Source organism: Gracilinanus agilis, chromosome 2 (genome assembly GCF_016433145.1).
Source record: "Gracilinanus agilis isolate LMUSP501 chromosome 2, AgileGrace, whole genome shotgun sequence".
Taxonomy (NCBI): Eukaryota; Metazoa; Chordata; class Mammalia; order Didelphimorphia; family Didelphidae; genus Gracilinanus; species Gracilinanus agilis.
The window spans coordinates 674,637,161-674,660,777 of record NC_058131.1 but is presented as its reverse complement, the minus strand read 5'-3'; the positions used below and the strand labels follow the sequence as shown (position 1 = coordinate 674,660,777).

Here is a 23,617-nt window from a genome sequence, read left to right as displayed (position 1 = left end):
GAATCAGGATGAACAGATTTAGACTGTAGAGGAAACATTGCCTTAAATGAGGACAGTAGTTCTTTAAGCAGGGTTCTTAAAGTCAAAACTATTTTCAAAATAATGCTAAGATATTTGCCTATTATAAAACCCCTCCATTTTCTGACTGTATATTTTTGCAAGGTCAGATTTTTTTTTTCAATCAAAACATTGCAATAAAGAGCCAGCACTTACATTTGAATGCTTCATAAATTTTATCTCATTTTATTCTCACAACTCTGTGAGTTAGGTGCTATTATCCCATTTTATAGTTGAGGAAACTGAGACAAGTAGAAGTTAAGTGACCTGGCTAGAGTCATATAGCTAGTAAACGTCTGAGGTCACTTTTGAATTCAGGTCTTCCTGATTCCAGATTGAATTCAAAGGCAGGAATGAGAATATAGCTATCTTTTGTTAAGGCAGATGTTAAAAGAATTTTGTAAAAATGTGTAAAACAATATCACTGTTCTTGCTAAATTCTTTTGTTTAGGAAAATAGAATTATTTTTCATAAAATGTGTTATTTCTGTTAATATGTAGTAAGTTAAAAATTTATCTGCTTAAATTTCTAATAAGGTAATACTGATAAAACCAGGATTGTGCTGGAGCAAATTCTAACCCAATGGAAAGCTACAAATCAGGGCTCTATTTCTTGTTTTGCTGAATGTCTAGACTTAAGAAGGTGATAGGGAAGATAACAAAGCAAATTGAACTCCAAAATGTGTTTGCATACATTCTTTTTTTCCCTGAGAGCCCAGTTGTTAACTCATCTAGCTCTATAAAACATGCTTGAACTCAGCAGGAAGCTCTGGGAATGAAGTTATCACCAGACTCAGGAGCCTGGGACCCTAGGCTAATGATAACGATAATAATAATAACAATATCTGGCCATGCTTGAAGATTTTCAAAGAGCTTTACATCTCTTTTCTCATTTAAGTCTCACGGTACCCACAGAAACAAAAGAAGAATAGAAAGAAGTCCTGGATTAAAAAGTTTGAGAACTGTCAGGATTCCCAACATTTCCTGGGGAAGGTTATTTTTCTGGGAGTCTTGGGATCAGGAGAGGGTAGTGGTGCTTTGATTAGGACATATGGAAGAGTCTAGAGGACTGTAGGGGCCCTCCAGCAGTGGCTATGCCTTTTGCTGCTAGAAATGATCTCAGGTCTCAGAGAAAGTGCTTCTACCTTCTAATTCCACAGCTCAGACCTGGACTTTTGAGACTGGCTGGTTGGGGCCTTCTGCTCTAGACAGAACAATTGTGGGCTATAGATAGGAAAAACTCATTTGTTTCTAGGATTGAGATTTGTACAGTTAGCCAAACCAAAAGAAGGTTTGGAAACTTGGGTGACCAGATTTCCAATCATTTTCTGATGGAACCTTTAATAACAAGAGTTTCTGCCATTATGATGCCAAAGTAGGGCCTGAGGTGAGGAAGGAGGCTGGGGCTGGAGGGTGAGGGTGGGGTGTTTGAATCAAAATTAATGCATGGGACTAAATGTAATAGGGGATAAGAGTACTAATTCTTTAGTTCTGATAATTTTCTGTATAGGAAACGACCCAAGTTATTTGTCCCAAGTTATACCAGTAGTAAATATCAGAGCTAAAATTTTAGCTGAAATCTCAGACTCCAAATCCAATGCTTGATTCCCACTGGCTTTGTGGAAGAGTTTACTGATCTCATAAGATAAAAGACAGCTACTCTTTGGAATTATATTACCATTAGATTAGACCTTTTAGACTGGTTTACATGCTATTCAGGGGATAATGCACTGTAGAGCTTTCTTCAGAAGAATGAGGATTCCTTTCTTGATCTAGAATAATCACTGTATAGGCTTTTCAGATCTTGATTTTTGGACTCAAAAAGCCCAAGTTTTGTTGATTTTTTAAAAAAGGAATTCCCTCTTTCACAGGTCTTCTATGGGGTAGTTAAGCAAAGGTCCCAAACAGCAGGCCCAGGAATGGTGGGTGACAGGTGGGCAGAGATGTGGATTTAGGTTCTAGGCAAAGAAAAACATTTGAATGGTGAAGACTACCCAAGAGTGGGACGAATGGCCTTGCCTTCACTAGTGGGTCTCACTCTCAGCAAATGACTTCAGGTAAAGACTGGTTAACCACTTGTTTGGCATGTTGTAGTGGGGATTTGTATTCAGTTATGGGTTAAACCAGGTGGCCCCTGAGGCTCCAGAGTTTCTCTTTGTAAATACTCAGTTTTCAATACTGTACACCTAGTCATCTCCCTCTGTCGCCTCTCTTCTTGGCCTGGAGGACTGAAGAGCCGGAAGGTAGAGCAGTAAATTCCTCCTAAGTCTTCTTTTATAGAGGTCTCTGAACTTCTAGGACTTTCCAGACAGCTCTCTATTCTCCCTCAGCAGCTTAGCTTGGTTTTGACTCTATGGAACAGCATCTTCCTCCTTCCATCTGCCCTTTGTGTGTTATATTACTCCATTAGATTGTAGCCTCCTTCAGGGCAGAGAGTGGCTTTCTTTTCTTCTTTTAGCGCCATGTGTGACACTTAGTAGGTACTTAATAAATAAATGTTTTTTTGAATTGAATATTTATGCACTGAAAAACCAGTTTTGTGGTAATCTCTTTCTTAAGATTTGTCTCCTTTTTTGGATGAGACTTATTCAAGATAGTGGGCCCAGAAGGTATACAGACTCTTAATATTTGAATGTACATTCTAGGCAGAGAACTGTACTTGATATTGTTTCAATCTAATGGGACTATCAAGAAGAAAATCAGTCCAATCATTTTCCTAAGAGTTTTGATAATGAATGGAAGCAGTGGTGTATTCCCCAAACAAAATTATCTGTAAATAACATAAATCAGTAGTGTATTCCCAAAACAAAGTATTTTTGGCTTTGTAATATACTGGGAGTTTTCTGTTACGTTTCCCTGCCTAATTATGTTTTGTTTAGTCTTATGTTATATATAGTTTGTACTCCCTCAGAATATACTAGCTGAAAGTGGGGAGGGCAGGCTGGGATTAAACATTTGCTCCAGGGAATTAATTTTCATGTATATAAGTCCAAAAGCTGAAATATGTAAACATATAAATTGGAGTTTTAGCAGTATACGTGGAACTTTATGGTGGAGTGGAATAAAGTGATAAAATATAGCAATAATTGTGAGAGAATGATATATAATGATAATTTGTTGGAATTAATGTAGCAAATATTTATTAAATCCTCTTCTGTGTGGAAGATACTGTGCTGGGCCTACGGAACCTGTCTCTGCCCTCTCATATTTATTTAGGAGCTTATATTTATGTTCAAGGTATAGGGCATTTAATTTTAGAGAAGTGACTGGATGGGGCTTGTTAGTTTGGAAAGCCCATATGGAGTAGGTCATCTTTGAAGGTGATACTGAAGAAGAGAAAGGAAGATAATACACCAAAGGCAGATGGAAGGGGTGGGGAAGGGGGACTTGGTTCAGAACTAAGCTAAGCTGCTGATGGAGCATAATTGCTTGGATCAATAAAGGTCACTAAAGTCCTGATGCTCTACCATGATATGGAAATGGCTCTGGGTTCTCAAAGCCAGTGGAGTGTAAGGGCTAACAGGTCCTGCCATCTGAGGGTCTGCCTTACAGGTCTGCAAAGCCTGGGTGTCTCATGATGACTATTTTTGGCCATAGTCACTCATGAAGAGTGGCCCCTTCCTAGGAAAGGCCATCTGTCATATGCTTTGCCACCAGGATCCTTGAAGTATGGAAGACTTTACCTCAGTGATTGCCCAACCCTGCGTCAGATCTTCTCCCATATCACAAAGAGGCTTCCTTCACTGCGAAACTGAGGGTCCAGATTGGTATAGGTATTTTAAAAAATTTTACCTTCTATCTTAGTATAAATTCTAAGATAAAAAATTAGCAAGGGCTAGGCATTTGAGGTTAAGTACAGGGTCCCACAGCCAGGAAGTATCTGAGGCCACATTTGAACCCAGGACTTCCCATCTTCAGGCCTGATGCTCCATCCTCTGTACCACCTAGCCACTTTAGAAAGCATTTGAGCTTGTTTTTTTGCTTCCCTCTCATTATAAATAATTTTGGCAAAGTGACTTAAAAGAAATAGATTCATCACTTTTTGAGATAGCAATTAGTTCTTTTGGTAGCACTAGATCTGTGAGAAGGTTGAAGCAAAATGAAATACCTTACATTTTTAAAATTAATTAAGAATATTTTCCCATGGTTACATGATTCATAAGCCCCCAACCCCCTTACCTCCCCGCTCCTGGAGATGACAAGCAATTCTACTGGGTTATACATGTATTATTGCTCAAAACCTATTTCCATGTTATTCATTTTTATAATAGAGTGATCTTTTAAAACCAAAACCCCCAATCAAATATCCATAGAACCCATGATAAATCATATGTTTTTCCTCTATGTTTCTCCTCCCACAGTTCTTTCTCTGGATGTGGATAATATTCTTTCTTATAAGTCCCTCAGAATTGTCCTGGATCATTGCACTGCTGCTAATAGAGAAGTCGGATTGACATTGGATTGTTCCATAGTATTTAACTTTCTGTGTACAATGTTCTCCTGGTTATGCTCCTTTCACTCTGCATCAGTTCTTGGAGGTCCTTCCAGTTCCTGTAGAAATCTTCCACTTCATCATTCCTTATAGCACGGTAGTATTCCATCCCCATCAGATATATTTTCAGTTTGTAAGAGGAGTTGCCTAGAGGCTTGCTCTCTCGCCGCCACTTTCATGGGCTCGGGTCTTGTCTGGGTGTCCTGGGGGGAGGGCAGAGGGTCACCCAGGAGGCTTTCCCACCTGGCCCTTCTTGATGACGTGAAGGTCTCAGTGGCTTTCATAGGAAAGGTGGTTCTTGGATTTGTCTGTTTCTTTATCCGTGTGGCAGGAACTATGGCTCTCTTCTGATTTATGGTCTGCAAACATTCTGGGCTTGATTCATTACTTTTAACTGCTCTGAAGTAGGTAAGAGGGTACAGTACTTGGAACTCTTATGAAGTCACCACAGTTACAGAAAGTGTAGGCAAGGCTTTTTCTCTGAGGCACAGTTTTCTCAGTGCTTTGCAGAAACTACCATAAGTCACTCATTGTTTAGAACTAGGATCTGGATAGCTTCAGGTCCCCCATCCCCAGCTCCACCGTTTGATGGCCTTTTAAGTTGTTGGCCTTCGAAGTCGCCCCTCCTTTGTGCCTCTCTCTTCTCCCACTTTCCATCTTTTCTTCCTTCTCCATTTCTGTAGGGTAGGATGCAGAAGCAGAGGCAGAATTAAGCTTGATGTAAGGATTCATTTCCTAACCATCTGAGCTCTCCCAAAGCTGCCTCTGGAGGTTGGTGAGGAATGTCGTAGAGAGGAACGCTTGTTCGAGGTTAAGTTTAGCTAGATGACTTCTGATGCCCTTTCCAGCTCTGATGTTCTCTGAAATCCGTGGCAGTCCTTTCTGCTACAAGATGTTTGTAGAGCCCCACCAACCTTGAAGCACATCCATCCACTCCAAGGAAACATGGTGGACATTTTCTATAGCTTCAGACCCTTCTCAGAGTAAAGGATTGGGCTTCTTTGGTTTCTGCTTAGTATTTCAGTCCAGTTTAGCCAGATCTCTAAAATGGGGAGGAGTTCTTGTGCGTGGGTGGGTTAGCCTCAATGACCTCCATCCCAGAGGTTCCTTTCCACTGTGAGACTGGAATCTCATTTTTACACTGTACTGGGGAAGGGTCTCTGCTCCGCTCTGAAGGAACCCAAGTTGAGAAATGGTATGAGTGTTCCTGTTCCAGTTAACTCTGAATGACAACGTTAAAGTTATTGGATGGACTTGGACGCTGTGAATTTCCATTTATTTCCTGATATTTGAGGGCTGCTTATTTAGTTCTACATGACCTGGTCACCACTTTCTTGTTCTGCACTCACATAGGAGTAGTGGGGAGATTTGTTTGCTCATCTGTGAAGATAACAGTAAAAATCACTGAGTAAGACAAACTGATAGAGCCTTTTTTAGAAATAGCTTCTTTAATCAATAACTTTTTTTGTGGGATATCAAGGTAGATAATTCCAAATCTCTTGGCATATTGTTAGCCTTTGTTTGTGGCTTTTCTCAGAACTTCTTGTACTCTGCCTCATCTTGCGATCTTTGTATGAAAAGCTTTTATCTCTAAAAGTCTCTGAGTCAGCCAGATTTTAGGAGACATGACTTGACTAAGACCTTTGTTCCTGATATGGTAGAGCTTTATTTTCGGGGTTATAGGTGAAGTAGATCTAAACTAGTGATTGAATTCTTTGCCCTTATTTCTTCTCCATTGATCACCACTCTCCCCTTTCCCCTAGCAAACATGGACTTGTTTTGTTGAACTTGAAGAGAGAACTAACTCCTACTTTGAAGGCTGTGTTAGAATAGCACTTGATATAAGTAGTGTGGAATTTTTTATTCTAACAGGAATCTGGCATCTACTCAAAGATAAAGCCTGTTTTTTCATTTAAAAATGATGATGAATAGAGTTATTTTCTAAATGTTATAATTTAGGAATTGAAAATCAAGATGCTCAACTGGAGTCCATTTTCTTCAGGATCAGATTGTTCTCATACCATGTTTTTTCATAAAAAATCATTGGAAATGGGTGCAGCTGGGTGGTTCAGTGAATTGAGAGCCAGGCCTACAGACAGGAGGTCCTGGGTTTAAATCGGGTCTCAGACACTTCCCAGCTGTGTGACCCTGGGCAAGTCACTTAATCCCCATTGCCTAGCCCTTACCACTCTTCTGCCATGAAACCAATACACAGTATTGATTCCAAGATGGAAGGTAAGGGTTTAAAAAAAAAAATGGAAAATGTGAACATTACAGCCTTCTTTGGTGACATTTTTTAGGATGTCTTTAATCTTGTCATCTTTAGAAGCAGCTAAATTTTTGAGGGAAATTTTGCAAAAGGTTTCAGAGTTTAGAAAAAATAATTCATTTTCAGGGTTAGAAATATCTACTCCAGTCTAGGAACTGAGCCTGGGGAAAAGAGGAGCCCAGATCATTTCTTCCCCACAAGGGACACATTGGGGTTCTTTCCACTATTATTTCTTTTCTTTATGTGGGAGGGGCCTGTGAAACATAGGTAATTCAAATAATTGTTTTACCCCAGATCTCTTAAAAGAGTTTCAGATAACCCTTACATTTTTTACAAAATGTATTTCACCTCAATTGATTTTTTTTTTTTTTTTGCCAATTAGTCAATAAATATGAATACTTGCACCATTACTAGTTTGCACTATGTCTGCTTTTCTCAGGGCTTTTTAGCTTTGTACTTTTTCATTCACATAACAAATGTGTTAATTGGGCTTCTTTTTTACAAAGCCTAGTGGTTTGGGAGGCTTCCTTTCCTGAGAGGTCTCTGGGTGTCCACTTCCCAGCCTTCATTCTGATCATTCTTTGTTAATCTTTTCAAAGGAAACATGTTTAATATTCTCTCCTGCTCAATAACTTAGTAATATAGGCAGAATATAGAGTGATATTTGTGACAATGGGGCTGAAGTGAGAACTGCAGCATTCAGAGAGACATCAGGAGAGCACTAGACAGCCTGGTATTACCTCTTGGAAAAATGGGGAAGTAAATGGCTGAGGACTAGACCAGGACACTTACAAGTAAAAGCCTTCTTCTCTGCCTTTTCCATTGTTGCTTTGATTTCTGAACTGCAGCAGGTCCTGAAGATCTCATCCCTAGCCTTGCCTGCCTTCTCTTTCTGAGAGAAAGTGAGGTCCTTTGAGAGAATCTGTTTTTCTGTTTCTTTTTTTGTTCCTCTTTGTCAGGAAAATAATCATTTGGTTGTAGGTGGGGGTATCCAGGGCCATTAGCTTTTAAGAGCTTGAAGGCTTTGATTTTCTTTTGTTTCAAGGATGTGTGTGTGTGTTTTGGGTGGAGGGAAGAGAGCTAATTATATAAGATGATTTTATTTTGGGGACTTTTCATATTGTTTTATGAACATGGAAATAGGTTTCTGTGTTGCCACAATACTTGAATATCATAGTTCTCAGCACACGACAGTCACTTAATAAAGATTCCCCTGGTCATCACTGACAAAAAAAAATGTCTTCATATTGCCTGAGATTAGTGGTTTGTTGATTAAAGAAAGGTGTAGATTGACAAACTGGCTCTGTTCTTTTTTTTTTTTTTTTAAACTCTTACTTTCTGTCTTAGAATCAATACTATATATTGGATATAAGGGAGATGAGCAGTAAGGAATAGGTAATTGGGATTAAGTGACTTGCCCAGGGTTATATAGCTAGGAAGTATCTGAGGCCAAATTTGAACCCAGGACCCTCCCATCTTTAGAGCTGGTTCTCAATGCACTAAACCACCCACCTGCTCCTCAGACCGGCTCTATTCCAACACTTCTGTTCCTAAGATTTGGTTCTTGTCCTGGTCATTTTAATCTGGTGCCTTTTGAGGTTTCCAAGAAAGTTATATTTGGATTTTGAAGTTACAAAGTTTTTTGATTTAATTAAAAAAAAAAGATGAAATCTTCTTTTGGTTTCTTTGTCTCTTTTTGTCTGGTTACAGTAGAGAAAGACCAATTCTTAGCTCCCTGTTTTCCTGAAAAATTGCTTCCTTATGTAACCTTATTCTTTACCTTGATATTTAATTCTTATTAAGCCTTGAGGTTTTCATCAGCCCATGTTGGTTAAAATCTTGCAGATCTGATCAATGATACATGTAAAACCCAGTGGAATTGCCTGTTGGCTATGGGAGGGGGGTGGGAAGAGGAGAGGGAAAGAATATGAATCATGTAACTATGGAAAAATTTTCATAATTAATCAATACAATAACAATAAATTTAAAAAAAAAGAAAATCTTACAGACTGCTTGCCAGAGATGCCCATGAGAAGCTGGGTGTATCATGCTTGTCTTTCAGGGTATTCTAGGCTTCAAAGTTCTTGAAAAGGGCTGGGACTTGTATTGTGCAATAGTGATAGAGAAGGAAACGAGAAGTGGAGGAGAGCAAACCTATTCCCTAATACTTGATTTCAGGGTGGGAGGTTTTGATATCAGGTAATATCTTGTTAATATCAGTTACTGATTGTAGGCTATCAGTGGACTTTTATGCTTTAATGCTGATAAATTAGGATTGATGCTGACTTTTGTATTTCTCAGGAGGGCAGTGATAGTATTTTTTTCAATTTCCCCCTATAAAATCAGTGGATTTGGTGCCCCACCTAAATGGCAGGCCAATCAGTGCAGTGCTAGATTCAAAGGGTCACAGAAAAACTGGATTAATCATCTACCTCCGAAGTAAGACAACTCTGATCTTTTAACCTCATGTCACCGTGGAAGACCATCCCCTTTTGGAGCTCAGCAGCAGAATGAGACATGCAGTAACATGGAGTATTATGTTCCCCTTTCAGACAATAGCAAATCAATATAGGACTTGGGCAGGCAGTTCATTTGCAATCTGGGCAGTGTTCAGTTCATCACCTTCCTAGGTCTGAAAGAAAAGTCCAAAGACCTTTTTTTAGGGCACCTAGAATGAACTAAGTAAATGGGCCATTTTCTGTTAAGAACTTCTTGGTCTGAAAACTTGGCCCTGAGCATATTAGCTCCATACAAGGGCATGTTCTGACTTCCTTTGTGAGGAGAGGAGAGTGAGGCTATAAGAGAACTTCACAGTACCAATGGATGCAGTGTGTCCCCTCCACCCAACCTTTATCCAGTCAGTGCTAGTTCTTGGACACTTGTTATCTTTAGTGCATCATGGATTATAAAAAGCTGTTTGTTTTCTTTTTCTTTTTTCTTGGCTTCCTGACAGCTAACTTTGTTTCAGAGTGACATTGAAGCCATACAGGATCATTTAGAAAAAAAAAAAAGGGGAAGTGAGGTAAACCTTATCGCCACCTTCCAAATGGCTAGAAATCTGTTGTGCTGATGGGCTGCAGCCTCAGACCTGCAGACTTTTTGCAAGACAGAGTAGCATTTTCAAGGTCCTGAATCTGTGGAGTCCAAAGCACTGTCTCTTGGGACCCTGATGATCAGGGTCAATTGCTCTAGAGTTGTTTTTTTCATCCCTTTCTGGGATCCAGTCCCTTTGGTGACCAACAACCTAGTCAGGTACCAGGCCAAAGTTAGGAGTAGAGGCTGTGGCCTGAAAGCAGAAGGAAGTGTCTGGGAACCTTTGCTCTTGAGCCTGCCATCTTGTCTTCACTGACACCGTGCTCAGATCATGATATTTGATTTTCAGTTTTTCTTTGTCAGTGTGTGGAGTTGGAAGAAAGAATACCAAAGGGGCCCCATCTTTCCAACAGCCTGTGTCATCTTTGCTTTGCTTTAGAGAGGGCAGTTAAGTGTAGTGTGAAGTGTGCTAGAATTTTTATCAGGAAAGTAAGGTTTGAATCTTAACTGATTTCTGTTGGCTGTGTGACTCTGAGCAAATTACTTCACCGCTCCATCCCTCACCTATTGTGGGAGTTATGTTCCAGAGACCTCCGCAATAGGTGAAAATCCATGAAGTAGTGGCATTATATTTATTTTATTATTTATGTATATTTTAAGGCTTTATAAACCCTTCCCACTCTCCTATAAACCTTTTCTACCGTCTTATTAACCTACAGTCACCGAGCCAATCAGAGCCCAGGATACAGAACACAGTGCTGTGGTTGGTCACCTTTCATTCCATCAGCCAATAGTGTGCTGTGATAAGTGTAATTCCCTGATACAGAATTAGATATGTTAAAAAAAAAAACCACCCATGATACAACAAAGCCGTAATAAGTGAACTGCAATATAGTGAGGTACAACTGTAATATTAGTATTTTTTAGGATTATTTGAGAGCAAATGCTTTGTAAACCATAAAGAGATATATAAGTGAGTTAGTTATTAGCTATTAGTTAGCTATAATTATCATCATAAAAACATCCTAATAATGGCCTTGGGATTTCTTTCCCTTCTTCCCATTTCTAGTTAACCTCCTCCAGTGAATTCACCAAATTAAAAAATTTTAATGTTAGAAGGGACCTTAGAGGCCAAATGGGAATCATCGCTGCATATTTGACCCTTGCAGATTTCCAGAGCTGGGGACTCACTGTCTCATGAGGCAGCCCATTCCAAGTTGGACAGCTCTAGTTAGTGAAAACTTACCTGATATCGAGCTGAAATCTTCCACAGCAACTTGTATCCATCCATTCTAGTTCTTCCCTTTGGAGCCACTCAGAATAAATGTTAGGCTGTGGTCCATCCCTTCAAGTACTTCCAAATAGTCCTAATGTGATTGTCCTGTTTCCCACCCTCTCCAGCTTTTCTTCTTCAGATGAAACACTCTCAGTTCATTCACTTGATATCTAGTCTTACCGGCCTCTCATCATCCAGTTCACCTTCCTCAGGATATACTCCAGTTTGTCAGTGATTTACAAAAGTATTACTATCTTTGGCTTTTGATTCACTCACATTTCCCAGTACAACCCTTTTTACTCTTTCTCCCAGAAAATGATCTTTTGAAACAAATAATAAAAGAGAGGAGAAAGAAAAAACCAACCAGTTCAATAATATTCACCAACATTCCAAAAAGTCTGACCTATTGAATGTAGCAGCAGCATTCCTAGCCCTTCTCTTGACCCAAGGAGCAGAGGAGGGGGCCTTCTCCTGGCACTTCTTTGGGCCACGGTTGCTTTGGAGTGTTTTTTTCATTATTGAAGTCCCTGTATATGTTGTTCTCTTTGGTCTGCTCTCTTCATTATGCGTCAGTTCATCTGAGTCTTCCCAGTCTTTTCTGTATTGCCTTACGCTCATTGTTTCATTCATGTTCCACACTTTATGTAGCTCTTCCCTAATCTAAGGACATTGACTTTGTTTCGAGTTCTTCGATGCTCCAGAGTGCTATAGTAAATCTTTTGTTGCCTTTGGGTCCTTCCTTTCTAACTTGGACTACCTTGGGGCACATGCTCGACTCTGAGTCAAAGACACAAACATTTCAGTCATTTTTACAGCGTAATTGCAAATGGCTTTTCAGAATGGTTCATTGACAATCGGCTCCAGCACTAGTGTGCGTGTCTTTTCCCATGTCTCTTGCAGCATTTTCATTGCCCTTAAATTATGAACTGAACACGGTGCTCTGTACTTTGTCAGAGCCCACCATCGTTATATAACAGAGTAGGCTTCGATTCTCTTAGCTGTTTTGTCTGGCTTTCCACACTGTTGAATCCTTTGAGCTTGTGGTTCACTAAACTCTCAAGGTCTTTACCACATAAACTCTTGTCCTGATTATTGTGGTCTGGTGATCACTTTCCTGCCATTGGAGCATCAAAGATGCCCGCTTGGAAGGAACCCAGAGAGGGGACCGTTTAGCCTATAGATTCTCATTCTCTGAGGCATGACTTTCACACATTTCACTGTGGAGAAGTAGAGGGAGAGAGATAGACTTAAAGAGTTCCTTAGTATAAATATGAAAAATGATAAAGGCTGATATAAATATATAAATTAGTATTTTAATTAAAGCCATGCTGATAGATAAGTTATTAGACCACGCGCTTGTAAGCATTCAAAACTGCCGCCTCCATTACTGTCTCAGAGTCTCCTAGCCACCCTACTGGCAAAAAGCACCCACTCCCTCCTAACCCAGGAGATTTAAACCCTTCCCTGCGTCAAGACGTAGGCCTTCCAAAGCCCAAAAACCCAGAAACGGAAACAGCTGGACCATGTTGGATCACGGGAAATGTAGTTTTGATACATTTCCCATGTCCATAGAAATATATACACTTATAGAATGCATTTTCCAAATTTCACTTTTACAATTCCCCGTGAGGTCCGGCAAAAAAAAAGGTTAGTCCTTTTTTTCTTCGCTGGACCTGTAAAAATAAACAACTTCTAAATTTTTCAGGAATTTGGGGGATAAAAGAAATAGATGAACAAATGGTTAAAATTAGATGCATTGACAAAAAACCAATTTGGGGGGCTGTCCCCCACTGGCACAACAGTGTACAATTAAAACAATACATACAACTCAATTTCAACTCCCCATAGTTCAATCAACTGCACCCCAAAGTTCAAAGTTTGGTCTTCATGGTACAGTGAAGGCTTTTCAGACATCTTCATGTGTCTTCACCAAAACAAGTTCGTCTTCTGGATTTTGGGGAGATGGCAAGATCCTTATCCTGAAATTATTCTCAAAAGAATTTAAACTTTACATTACAGATTACAAAACATACATTTTCTTCTAAGATTATATACAATTCCCTGTGAAATTACTCCTAAAAGAGTTAAATATACATATATTTTCACATTATCGAATTTTAAAAAACAACTTAACAGATATCCCTGTGAGGTAAATCTTAAACACACCTTTTTTCTAAAAAAAAGGTACCTCAGGTCAGCTAAGGATGAGTGGCTGAGTCCTGGGGGTTATATGAAGTCAATTGGCAAAATAAAAATAAAATTCAAGAAAAAAAAGAAAAAATTACTTGTGAATGAAATGTGCAAAAATCTAGGGAAAATAAACTTAGACCTTTGAATGAAGGTCTAATTAAAGTGAATTCAGCAGTGTGCAATTACCCATTCAGGGCCAGGACTTAAGGAAAATGTCTCTCTCTGATCTGACTTATCATCAGCTTTTTAGGGAAGTGAGCCAAATAAAATAACCAATCTTAGGTGCTTTCTAGGAATCTAAGTCGAGGGGACCCACGTCCTCTAAAGTTTTAGAAAAGACTGGGACTCCAGGACTCAAACCCCAATTTCCAAGCCCTAAAGTATTGGCATAGAACTGCTGCAATTATGCAGATCTTAGTCAGTCAAGTCTCTGACCATGTGCTTTCTTTAGCACTATTAACGGCTTTCATATTCCCTTCTGGAATCAGAGAGGCATTTAAATCACAGTCCTATAGGCTCAGGTATTTGCTGTAGAATTAGAAAAAGGATAAATAATGATTATATATGTACTTCCAGTACAAGATGAGAAAAGGGAAAATCAATTTCTCTCATTAAAAAAAATGTTTTAAAAATCAAAAATATATATATAGCTTAGAACTAGAAGGGTTATGTTACCCAAAAATGAGACTTTCTGTGAGAGAAAGTGGGTTTTACAAAATAGCAGATTCACAATGCACATTCAGATAGAGTACCATTATTTACAATAGCACATTTTAAAACAATAAATAATGATGTTCAAAATCATATACTTGTTACAACTTTTAACCCTTGGCAAATGCTATTATTGCTTCCATAGCAAAATGTGATATTTAAAAAAGAAACCTTCTGGATAGGAATATACAGGAGCTCCTTGGCTTCCTGTTTTAAAAAAAAATCCTGGGTAGGAAATGCTTCTACCCATTTAAGGCAATAATATCTCTTATAATAAAATATATAAAAGCTTTATCCTTTAAGACAACAATTCTTAAGGATTTAAAGTAAAAGTTAAAAAGATCTCTTGTAAAATTACAAGGTAATATTTAAAGCATGGAAACTTTCAAGGTTCTTTGCAATTACCAAGACAGAATAAATTTTAAAAGACATGTGCTCTATAAGATGTTCATAGGTGGTACATATAACCGCATTGTTTCTGATACAGTAAGCTTTAAGTAAATTAGGAAATATAATAACATCATAAGCAGAAACTTCATTAGCGTAAAATGATTCAGTGCAACAGGAAAATCAACGAAATAAGCAAGATTAATTAACAAAAGTAATTAGCAATATACAGTAAGATACAGTCTTTTTAAAACAGAAATAAAGCTCATTCAGTTCCGAGGTTTTAAAAGTTCACCCCTGGTTTCAATTTAAGGTTCTTTTGATTGAGTTCTGCTGAGTTTAAGGGTTTTTTTTTTCCAAGTTCAAAGTTCTGAGCAGTTATGGGGGTGAATATTTCTCCCCTGAGTTCAGTTTTTAATCACAAGCAAGTCTGAATAGGCCGTTTGGCCGATTAAGGGTAAACGCTAGGTCCACGTGGTGTTGGGTCATTGTAGAAAATCCCACATGTAGAACTTGTGTGGGTGGCTCTTTAGAGAAACACGTGGAAGGCTAGAATGTCTCCTATAAGAAAGTAGAGAGAAAGGGGAATATATCCAAATTGTTTGTGGCAGAGCTGAAGCAGTCTCTGGAGGTCGAGATCTCGGCAAGTCAGGACTGGGTTCGCTGTTGGGGCTTGGGGTTCTGAACTCCAGCAGTCAGGATCGGAGATCACAGGCTTTCCGTGCGGCAGGAATGGAGATCAAGTCAGGAATCAGGAGATCAGCAGCAGAGACACACTGGCTGGGCTCCGGCATTTTAGTGAAAAGCCAAAAGCCCGAATCGGCTGGCCTGACCTCCCTCCTAAGGTGGTTTGGGCTGGACTGGCTGGCTGAGTCCCGCTGGAGGCAAAAACGTGCTCTTGCTTTCAGCAAAAGCATGGCAAGGAAAGTCACTTTTCTTTTTTAAAAAAGTGCTCAAAAGAGCTGAGCCAGACCATAAAGAAAGCATGGCTATCGTTTGGCTATCTGGAAGATTTAGAGTTCGAATTTCGACCTTCTGGTTCGCCAAATTATAAATATGAAAAATGATAAAGGCTGGTATAAATATATAAATTAGTATTTTAATTAAAGCCATGCTGATAGATAAGTTATTAGACCACGCGCTTGTAAGCATTCAAAACTGCCGCCTCCATTACTGTCTCAGAGTCTCCTAGCCAAGAGCCCTACTGGCAAAAAGCGCCCACTCCCTCCTAACCCAGGAGATTTAAACCCTTCCCTGCGTCAAGACGTAGGCCTTCCGAAGCCCAAAAACCGGAAACGGAAACAGCTGGACCATGTTGGATCACGGGAAATGTAGTTTTGATACATTTCCCATGTCCATAGAAATATATACACTTATAGAATGCATTTTCCAAATTTCACTTTTACATTAGTAAGGGAAAGAGAATCATATTATCCTTTGGATAATCCAGTGCGCTTATGCTCCAAGGGTGGGTTGGGGAAGGTTCACCCAAGACACATAACATATCTCTTGAAATATTCATTTTTGAATTGTGGTAATGTTTGGATTTTAGTTTCTGGAATAGATCATTAGTTTTAAAGTTTAATTTTTAAAAAGCAATTCCCTAGTTGGTATTTTGCCAGAAGCAGTTTTATGGCCCCTGAATTATGGTGGCATCTTTTTGGTTGGGAATAGAAATGTCCCTTAACTTTGGCAAGGGCCCTGGCATAGTTAGGCCATGTGGACATTAGTGCCAACTGATGGGGCTGCCTCTAGGTCTCTTTTTCTTTCTTTTTCTCCACCATCATGGTTCTGAGTCTTTACACAGGGAAACTGATGACAAATTTCTCTTGCATCACAGAAGTTCACTTTGCAGATTGTTACCATTTTGTACTCATTCAATTGTACCTATTGTTTTTTAACCAACTAGAGTACTCAGCTTTGCTACTTTATGTACTTAATTCCATAAGCTGGTTAGCATCTAGCATCTGACAGAATTATACCCTTGTTAACAGTCACTGTTGCTGTCATTTTCTAACAAGAACATCAGCCTTTAATTATCTTTTCTCTCCCTCAGCTTTGTAGGAAATAGGATGGTGAGGACAGACAAAAAAATCTACTGGTTTGTTAATTTATTTTTATTTTTTTTTTTATTTTAAACCCTTAACTTCTGTGTATTGACTTATAGATGGAAGAGTGGTAACGGTAGGCAATGGGAGTCAAGTGACTTGCCCAGGATCACACAGCTGGGAAGTGTCTGAGGCCGTGGTTTGTTAATTTATTGACCTGAATCTTGCCAAAATACTGTTAACATTTTGAGTATTGTTGTTTTTCTCTGAATGTCATTTTCTGTGTTTTGGGGTTGGCAGAGAGAGAGACTGCAGCACCATGAAGGCTTAGGACACCCTCGGAGAATATAAGATAGTTGGGTGCTGCCTGCTCACTCCCTGGAGTCCATTGCTCCCTCTGTATCAGTCAGGGATCTTTGTTCCTGATCATGTTGTTGCAAAGTCCCCATTCTAGTACTTTATTTCTCAGCTGAAGCAGATGACGTCATCTGCAGAAATTGTATACCATGGACAGGTCTTTGAGAAGTTCCTTCTCAGGGTGAAAACCAAGAGAGGGACCCATATCATGTAAAGGGAGTATAAGGATCTGGCTACTGCTGGTGCTGCCATTAGGTGCTGCTGACATATGAGGGCCCATCACTGAACTTGGGCCAACAGCACTGAGATAATGAAAATGGAAGAAATTCCTGCTTGTAAACAGAACTAGTCTGAAGTCAAAAAGTTTCATGCCACCCCTCTGCTCCATGGAAAATGGCATCACTGGCACAAATCATGTTTTACTATCAAGATGCCCAACATGTTCTTCTAAATGCAGAGGCAGGGCATGTTTTATTTGACCTATTCAAAAAAAATTCCCTGTTGAAAAATAATGTCATTTCCCCTTCAAATATATCTATGTAACTTTGCCTGATCCCTGCAATGACCCTCCCCATTAGACTTCACATTGTATATGTATTTTTTTTAAAGTTATTTAGAATATTCTTCCATGGTTACATGATTCATGATTTCTCTCCCACCCCCTTCCCTCCCCACTCCTGGAGCTGACACAAAGCTCCACTGGGTTATCCATGTATCATTGTTCAAAACCTATGTCCATGTTATTCATATTTGCAGCAGAGTGATCTCTTAATGCCTAAACCCTAATCATATCCCCATAGAACCACGTGATCGATCATATGTTTTTCTTCTGCGTTTCTGCTCCCACAGTTCTTTCTCTGGATGTGGATACACTCTTTCTCACAAGTCCTTCTGGACTGTCCTGGGTTACTGCATGGCTGCTAGTAGCAAAGTCAGTTACATTCGATTGTACCCAAATTGTGTATGTGTTTATACCTCTCTAATTCACTTGTGTAATAGTGTATATTATGGCTTTCTGAATTTGTGTCTTATCCCTTCTGTAAATGCAAAGACTATTTTCTCAACACTTTTATATCTGGCAACACCTAACACAGTGCTTCCCTTGCTCTTCCCTTGCCCCCCAACTTCATATTCTTTCTCTCCTGCCTCCATGCTTTTGTATAGCTCACCCTTGTGCCTGGAACATGCTTTATGGCCTTCATTCTCCCTGTAGCCTTTTAGAATCTTTAGTTTCTTTCAGAGCAAGCTCAGGGTCTCCCCTCTTATTCTTATTCCAACTCTTTCTTGCTTTCTTCCTCTTCTAATTATCTTATATTTATTTATCTGTGTCCACATCGTGTTTGCTTTCTGGCCCTACCCCCTAATTATCCTTGAGGGCAGGGACATTTTTGTTTTTTGTCTTTGTATCCCCTGGGCATAGAGCTTTTACTTGTTTGTTGGGTTGAATTGGATTGTGGGTTTTGCTTCTGCCTGTTGGCCAGGACTAGTCTTGTGCCCCACATTATTCAGAAGAAAAGGGAGATCCTCAGAAGAGGGATGACTTGTAGTTGCTCAGCCATGGCAGGATAAACATTGAATGTTTACTCTTATGAGGATACTAAGTTGGAGTCATTTTAGGTCATAGAGGAATAGATATATTCATACATGGTCAAAGAATGGATTGCTTTAAGGGAGGAGATAGGGCAAAAGAAGGTAATTCTTATCAGATGAAGTTCTTTTGTCTCTTCTCATTATCCACATTCTTCTGGGTAAGGAACGACCCGTGTAGTTTTTAGCTTTTCATAAGAAAGTAAAACCTAGTCCTCCAAGAATTTGTTATCACGCAAATTGCCCCTTTGTGCATGTATTTTACTAGTTAAGGTGAAAACATTTAGGAACTTGAAAGTGGAGAGGTAACTCACTCTTGGGATGCCTGTGGCTTAAAAGGGGTTAAAAGATTCCTTAAAGCTGGGTTACATCATGACTTTCCCAGGGGGTTATGCACTGAAGAACAGCCTCTTCAGTCTTCCCAAAGAGACTGTGCTACGTGGCCCAGAGAGCCCAATAATGTGTAAGGAAGCTGAGCAGTGCCACAACACTCTTTATTCTCAAAGGACCAAGGCTGTTTGTCTCTGCTAAATTGGCACCAGCAGTGATAGACATTATCAAAAAGCCCAGGATTTGGGCCTAAGTGTGAGAAAAGGGGGAACATTGTAGTCCCTGACCTATTGTGTGACCATGGGAAGATCACATCTTTCCAGTCTGAATTCCTTCTGAAAAGCAAGGGGTTAAGACTGGTTGAACTATATAGTTCCCATAAGGATCTATGGATAATAGGAGACATAGCCTCTTGGATTAGCTTTTTGCCAAGTTATATCACATTTTGAGTTTTTAGAATGAGAACTGTTTATTTTCTCACCAAATTTATTTTCTGTCTCTTGTCTTGTGTTGTGAGGAGTTAGAGGGTGTCTGTATGATGCAGTAGAAAGAATATAGGATTTGGAGTCCGAAATTGGGTGTAAGGACCAGCATTCGCTCTGTGACTCTGGCTTTATCACTTTAACTTCTCTCAAGACTTTTTATTGATGTCTTCCTGTGCCTGTGGGGCATATTTTATTGGTAAAATTGAGTTAAATGAGAAAAAAAAGGATAAACTTTGGATTTTGAATTCCTTGTGTTTTGGAGCACCCAAGCATGTGGTTTATGTTCACTGCTATCTTTCCTGATTGCCAGCAAACCGTGGCTGGTGACAAGTTAGAAACTTGTCTTTGCAACTGATTCTCTCTGAATGATTTTCTTTCTCTCATCTTGGTCAAAAATTTGACTTCTTAGACTTAGACTTTCCCACTAGAAGCCTTCTTTTTTAACTGTTGGAACCTGCCAGCCATTTTCGTGGAGGATGCCCTCTTAGAGCCTCTTAAAGCATGAATTCTGGCAACAGCCACTGCTGGACTTGGTTGGGTTTGTTGGCAGCAATGGTGTGGCTCAGGGGAATTGCTCAGGATAGACATCAGTCCCCAGAGGTGCTGTGTTTCTGAGATATCCTATAGAGAATGTCTCCTCCTTATTCCTGCTAATTGTGCCATCCTTTGCTAGAGCCCTCAAAAAAACCCTCACAAACCAAAGCCATCAAAAGTGATTCGTAATACTCCACATCAGTGGTTCCCAAACTTTTTTGGCCTACCGCTCCCTTTCCAAAAAAATATTACTTAGCCCCCTGGAAATTAATTTTTAAAAAATTTTAATAGCAATTAATAGGAAAGATAAATGCACCTGTGGCCATCACCGTCTCCCTGGATTACTGCAGCACCCACCAGGGGGCAGGTATCACTGGTCCACATCTTCTCTCCTCCCCAGTCCCCTTGGAGGAAAACCACTGAGGCTATTCAGAAATGCTACCATTGCAGCTGTGGCACCAGCATTTATATGATCTCGATGTACTTGTTGCTACAGTAATGTGGACCTTATGGTTGGGGGAGAGGGATTTGGCTTGTTCTGCTTGGCCCTGGAGGGAAAACCTCAGGCCTAGGAGAAGGCTTACATGTCCTGGGAGCAGGGGATTGCAAAGAGGGACATTGAAAAAAAAAAAAGAAAAGCTTTTAATTTTATAGGATTTTAGGTTCTGAAGCTGGAATGGGCTCAGAGGTTATCAGTTCTGACACTCACATGTGTAGGATTTAAATTAATGTCCAATACTCAAAGTATTATATTTTATAAAGTTTATTAATAATCACTTGAAGTAAAGGAATAAAATGGAAATAGAAGTAAAAAAACAAAACCTAATTGGGGCAGCTGGGTAGCTCAGTGGAGTGAGAGTCAGGCCTAGAGACGAGAGGTCCTAGGTTCAAACCCGGTCTCAGCCACTTCCCAGCTGTGTGACCCTGGGCAAGTCACTTGACCCCCATTGCCCACCCTTACCAATCTTCTACCTATGAGACAATACACCGAAGTACAAGGGTTTAAAAAAAAATTACAGAAAAAAAAAAACCCTAATTATCTAACAAAATAAAGACCATATGAGCAATAGTCTCCTGGCTCTCACCTCATGCCACCTCCACCAAACCCGATCCCAGGAAGAGAGAGTAAGAAGTGGAGCTATACCAAATTTATATCCCCCCTGCGTCAGCACGTAAGGTGAGGAGAGTAGGGTGCTGGGAATTGTAGTTCTGGGGTTCAGATTCCAATTACACAATATCCCCTGTGATTCCCATGGAAAATGAGCATGTAGAAATCTCCCAGATTTACATGCCTAGTTTCTCCATGGAATCAGTACACATAACCAACTTACATCTCTAAAGATCTTCAACTAGAGGTACATGAAATATTGCACTTTCTAAGGGGAAATTATAATAATTTGGGGATAAAGGGTAAATAAAAGAGAAAGAGAACAAAACTGATGATAGCTCAGTGCATTGACAAAAAGCCAATCAGGGGGCATTTTTATGCCCTTTGGCACAAGAGTGTATGTTCAAAATAAATGCGTTCAAATCCCCTGAAGATCAATTTTACTATATCTCAAAGTTCATTCTGCATCTTTTAGTGCAGTCTAAGGTTTCTGCAGGCATCTCCATGGTGTCTTCTCTAAACAGTTCACTTTCTTGATTAGGGGAGGTATCTTGTAGAGAAAATTCTCTTTCTAGTTCCAGCTAAATGGCCTTCAGAATTTTTTCCAATTCGGTTATTAAGGAATTATGATTCTGGTCCTTTTCCATTGGTAACTTGTAGGCTTGTTAGTCAGCTAAGACAATCTCATGACATAACTGACAGCAGGGCTAAGACTAGTGAGCCTCTAGACAGCCTCCTCTGAGTTTGCATTGTTCTTCCCCTCCAGCCTCTCTGAATTTTCCTCTTCCTTTGAGGCTCTCTCAGGAGCCTTCTTTAACTTCTCTGCTATTAGTGTACCTCCTCCCTAAGTTACCTTCTTATTTATTTGCTTGTCTACATATTTAGTTCTCCCTTTTGGGGATGTCCATTCCCTAAGCCAAAAACATGAGCAAAAGAGCTAAGAGGACGCCAGTCTGGCTGGAGCAGTTTTGTTGGAGAGGAGATAATTAAATATTTTGGGGTAAGAGTGGGGAGTGTCTTAATTGTAAAAGAAAATGGTATTTGGGCAATGAAGTAAACTGAGAATATTTCAAGTAAAAACATCAATAAAAGACAAAATTTTCTTTCTTTCTCATCACCTTTCTTTTTCTTGTATTTTATTTCTAGAAGTCCATCGAGCCCTATCAGGAAATCGTGGAAGAATATTTGGTCAAAACCAAGAACTATATAAATGGACACTGCACCAAATATGAGCCCTGGCAGCTGATTGCGTGGAGCATCTTCTGGACCTTGATTATTGTGTGGCTCTATGGCTTTCTCTTCCAGACTGAGAGTAAGTGTGTCACTCTGTGGGCAGATCCAGAAGGTGGAAGGACTGGCCTGCCAGGGAGGAATCTAGCACATGCATGGAGACTGTCAGGGAGCTTTGGTGGCCTGCCTCTTTGGATGCTGATTTCCTTAACTCCTTAGAAATCAAAGGAAGGCTCATTGTAGACTTTTGCAGATTCTAGCCTGAGGAGTAACTTAGGCTGTTAAGAAAGTCCCCCAAATTGCATTTCCTATACAACCTTAATTATTCTTCCTTGGAATATGGCTGTTCCTTTAGTTAGCTAGGTGACAAAGTGCATAGAGTGCTAGCCCCTGCAGTCAGGAGTTCAAATCTGGCCTCAGACACTTAGTTGCTGGATGACCCTGGACAAGTCTTCTAGGCTCTATCCATCTCAGTTTCCTCAGCAGTAGAATGGTGATAATAATAGCACCTATAACCCAAGTTGTTGTGAGGATCAAATGAGATAATATTTGTAAAGGGATTTGTAAACCTTAAAGAGGGGAACCTAGGTTGCACAGTGGATAGAGTGCCAGCCTGGAGTTAGGAAAACCTGAGTTCAAATCTGCCCATAGCCAATGACTAGCTTTGTGACCCTGGGCAAGCCACTTAACCCCTGTTGACCTCAGTTTCCTCATCTGTAAAATGAGCTGGCGAAGGAGAAACTAGGCCAGTATCTTTGCCAAGAAACCCCAAATGGGGTCATATAGAGTCAGACATGATTGAAAGGACTGAACAACAGCACCAAATCTCAAAGAATGATTGTCATAATTTCCCTTTTCTGTAGAGGGCTAGTGGCAGGTTTTGTGATTTCATTGGTTAACCAATGTAGTTTGGCATCTTCTCTGCAACTTGCACATCAGGTCTTGTTGGTCTTGAGGCCGCCTCTCTGTCCACTACACTGCCCTCTCTGCTGTGAGGGCGAGGTGAACTTCGAGCCGGGGTGCCTGACAGTGATTTAGAGAAGCGTAGAAGGGAAGGTGGGGGCTGGCTCCTGTCATCCCAGGAGTGCCCAGGGAGGACCTGAAGTTACTCGTCTGGGGCCAATGTCAGCCCTCCCAGCTCTGGCTGGAAGGCAGGGCAGACGGGGAAGCTTCATCCCAACTCTGCCATGGACTACGCCATCTCAGAGCCATTCTCCATCTGCCGAACAGCCTGGATTTCTGCAGCTCCCTTTTGCCTAAAATGCTATACCGCCCCTCCAGTCACAGTCCTTCCTCCAGTCACAGTCCTTCCCCGACCGTGTGCTTCTCTCTCATGTCATGTGGCTCTGGAGGTTGTGTCCTGCTCACCCCTCCTCCCCTTGTCCTGCATCCTTCATTGCCTCAGCGTTGTCCCTCAGGCCCGACGGGCAAGCCGTGGTCAAGCTTTGGTCAGATATCAGCGTCTTTGGCAGCAGACCCAGAACCTGTCCCGCTTGCGTCCCTACCTCCCCCCCCGCCCCCCCC

At 40.3% G+C, this 23,617-nt stretch overlaps 1 protein-coding gene across 1 annotated transcript in view; it reads left to right on the top strand.

Moving 5' to 3' along the window:
* SGPL1 (sphingosine-1-phosphate lyase 1) overlaps window positions 1–23,617 on the top strand; it is an 87,837-nt gene that overhangs the window by 4,645 nt on the left and 59,575 nt on the right. The window contains exon 3 of the mRNA XM_044659096.1: window positions 22,010–22,175. Within this exon, the coding sequence (XP_044515031.1) occupies window positions 22,010–22,175 (166 nt within the window). The remainder of the gene's footprint in view (window positions 1–22,009; window positions 22,176–23,617) is intronic.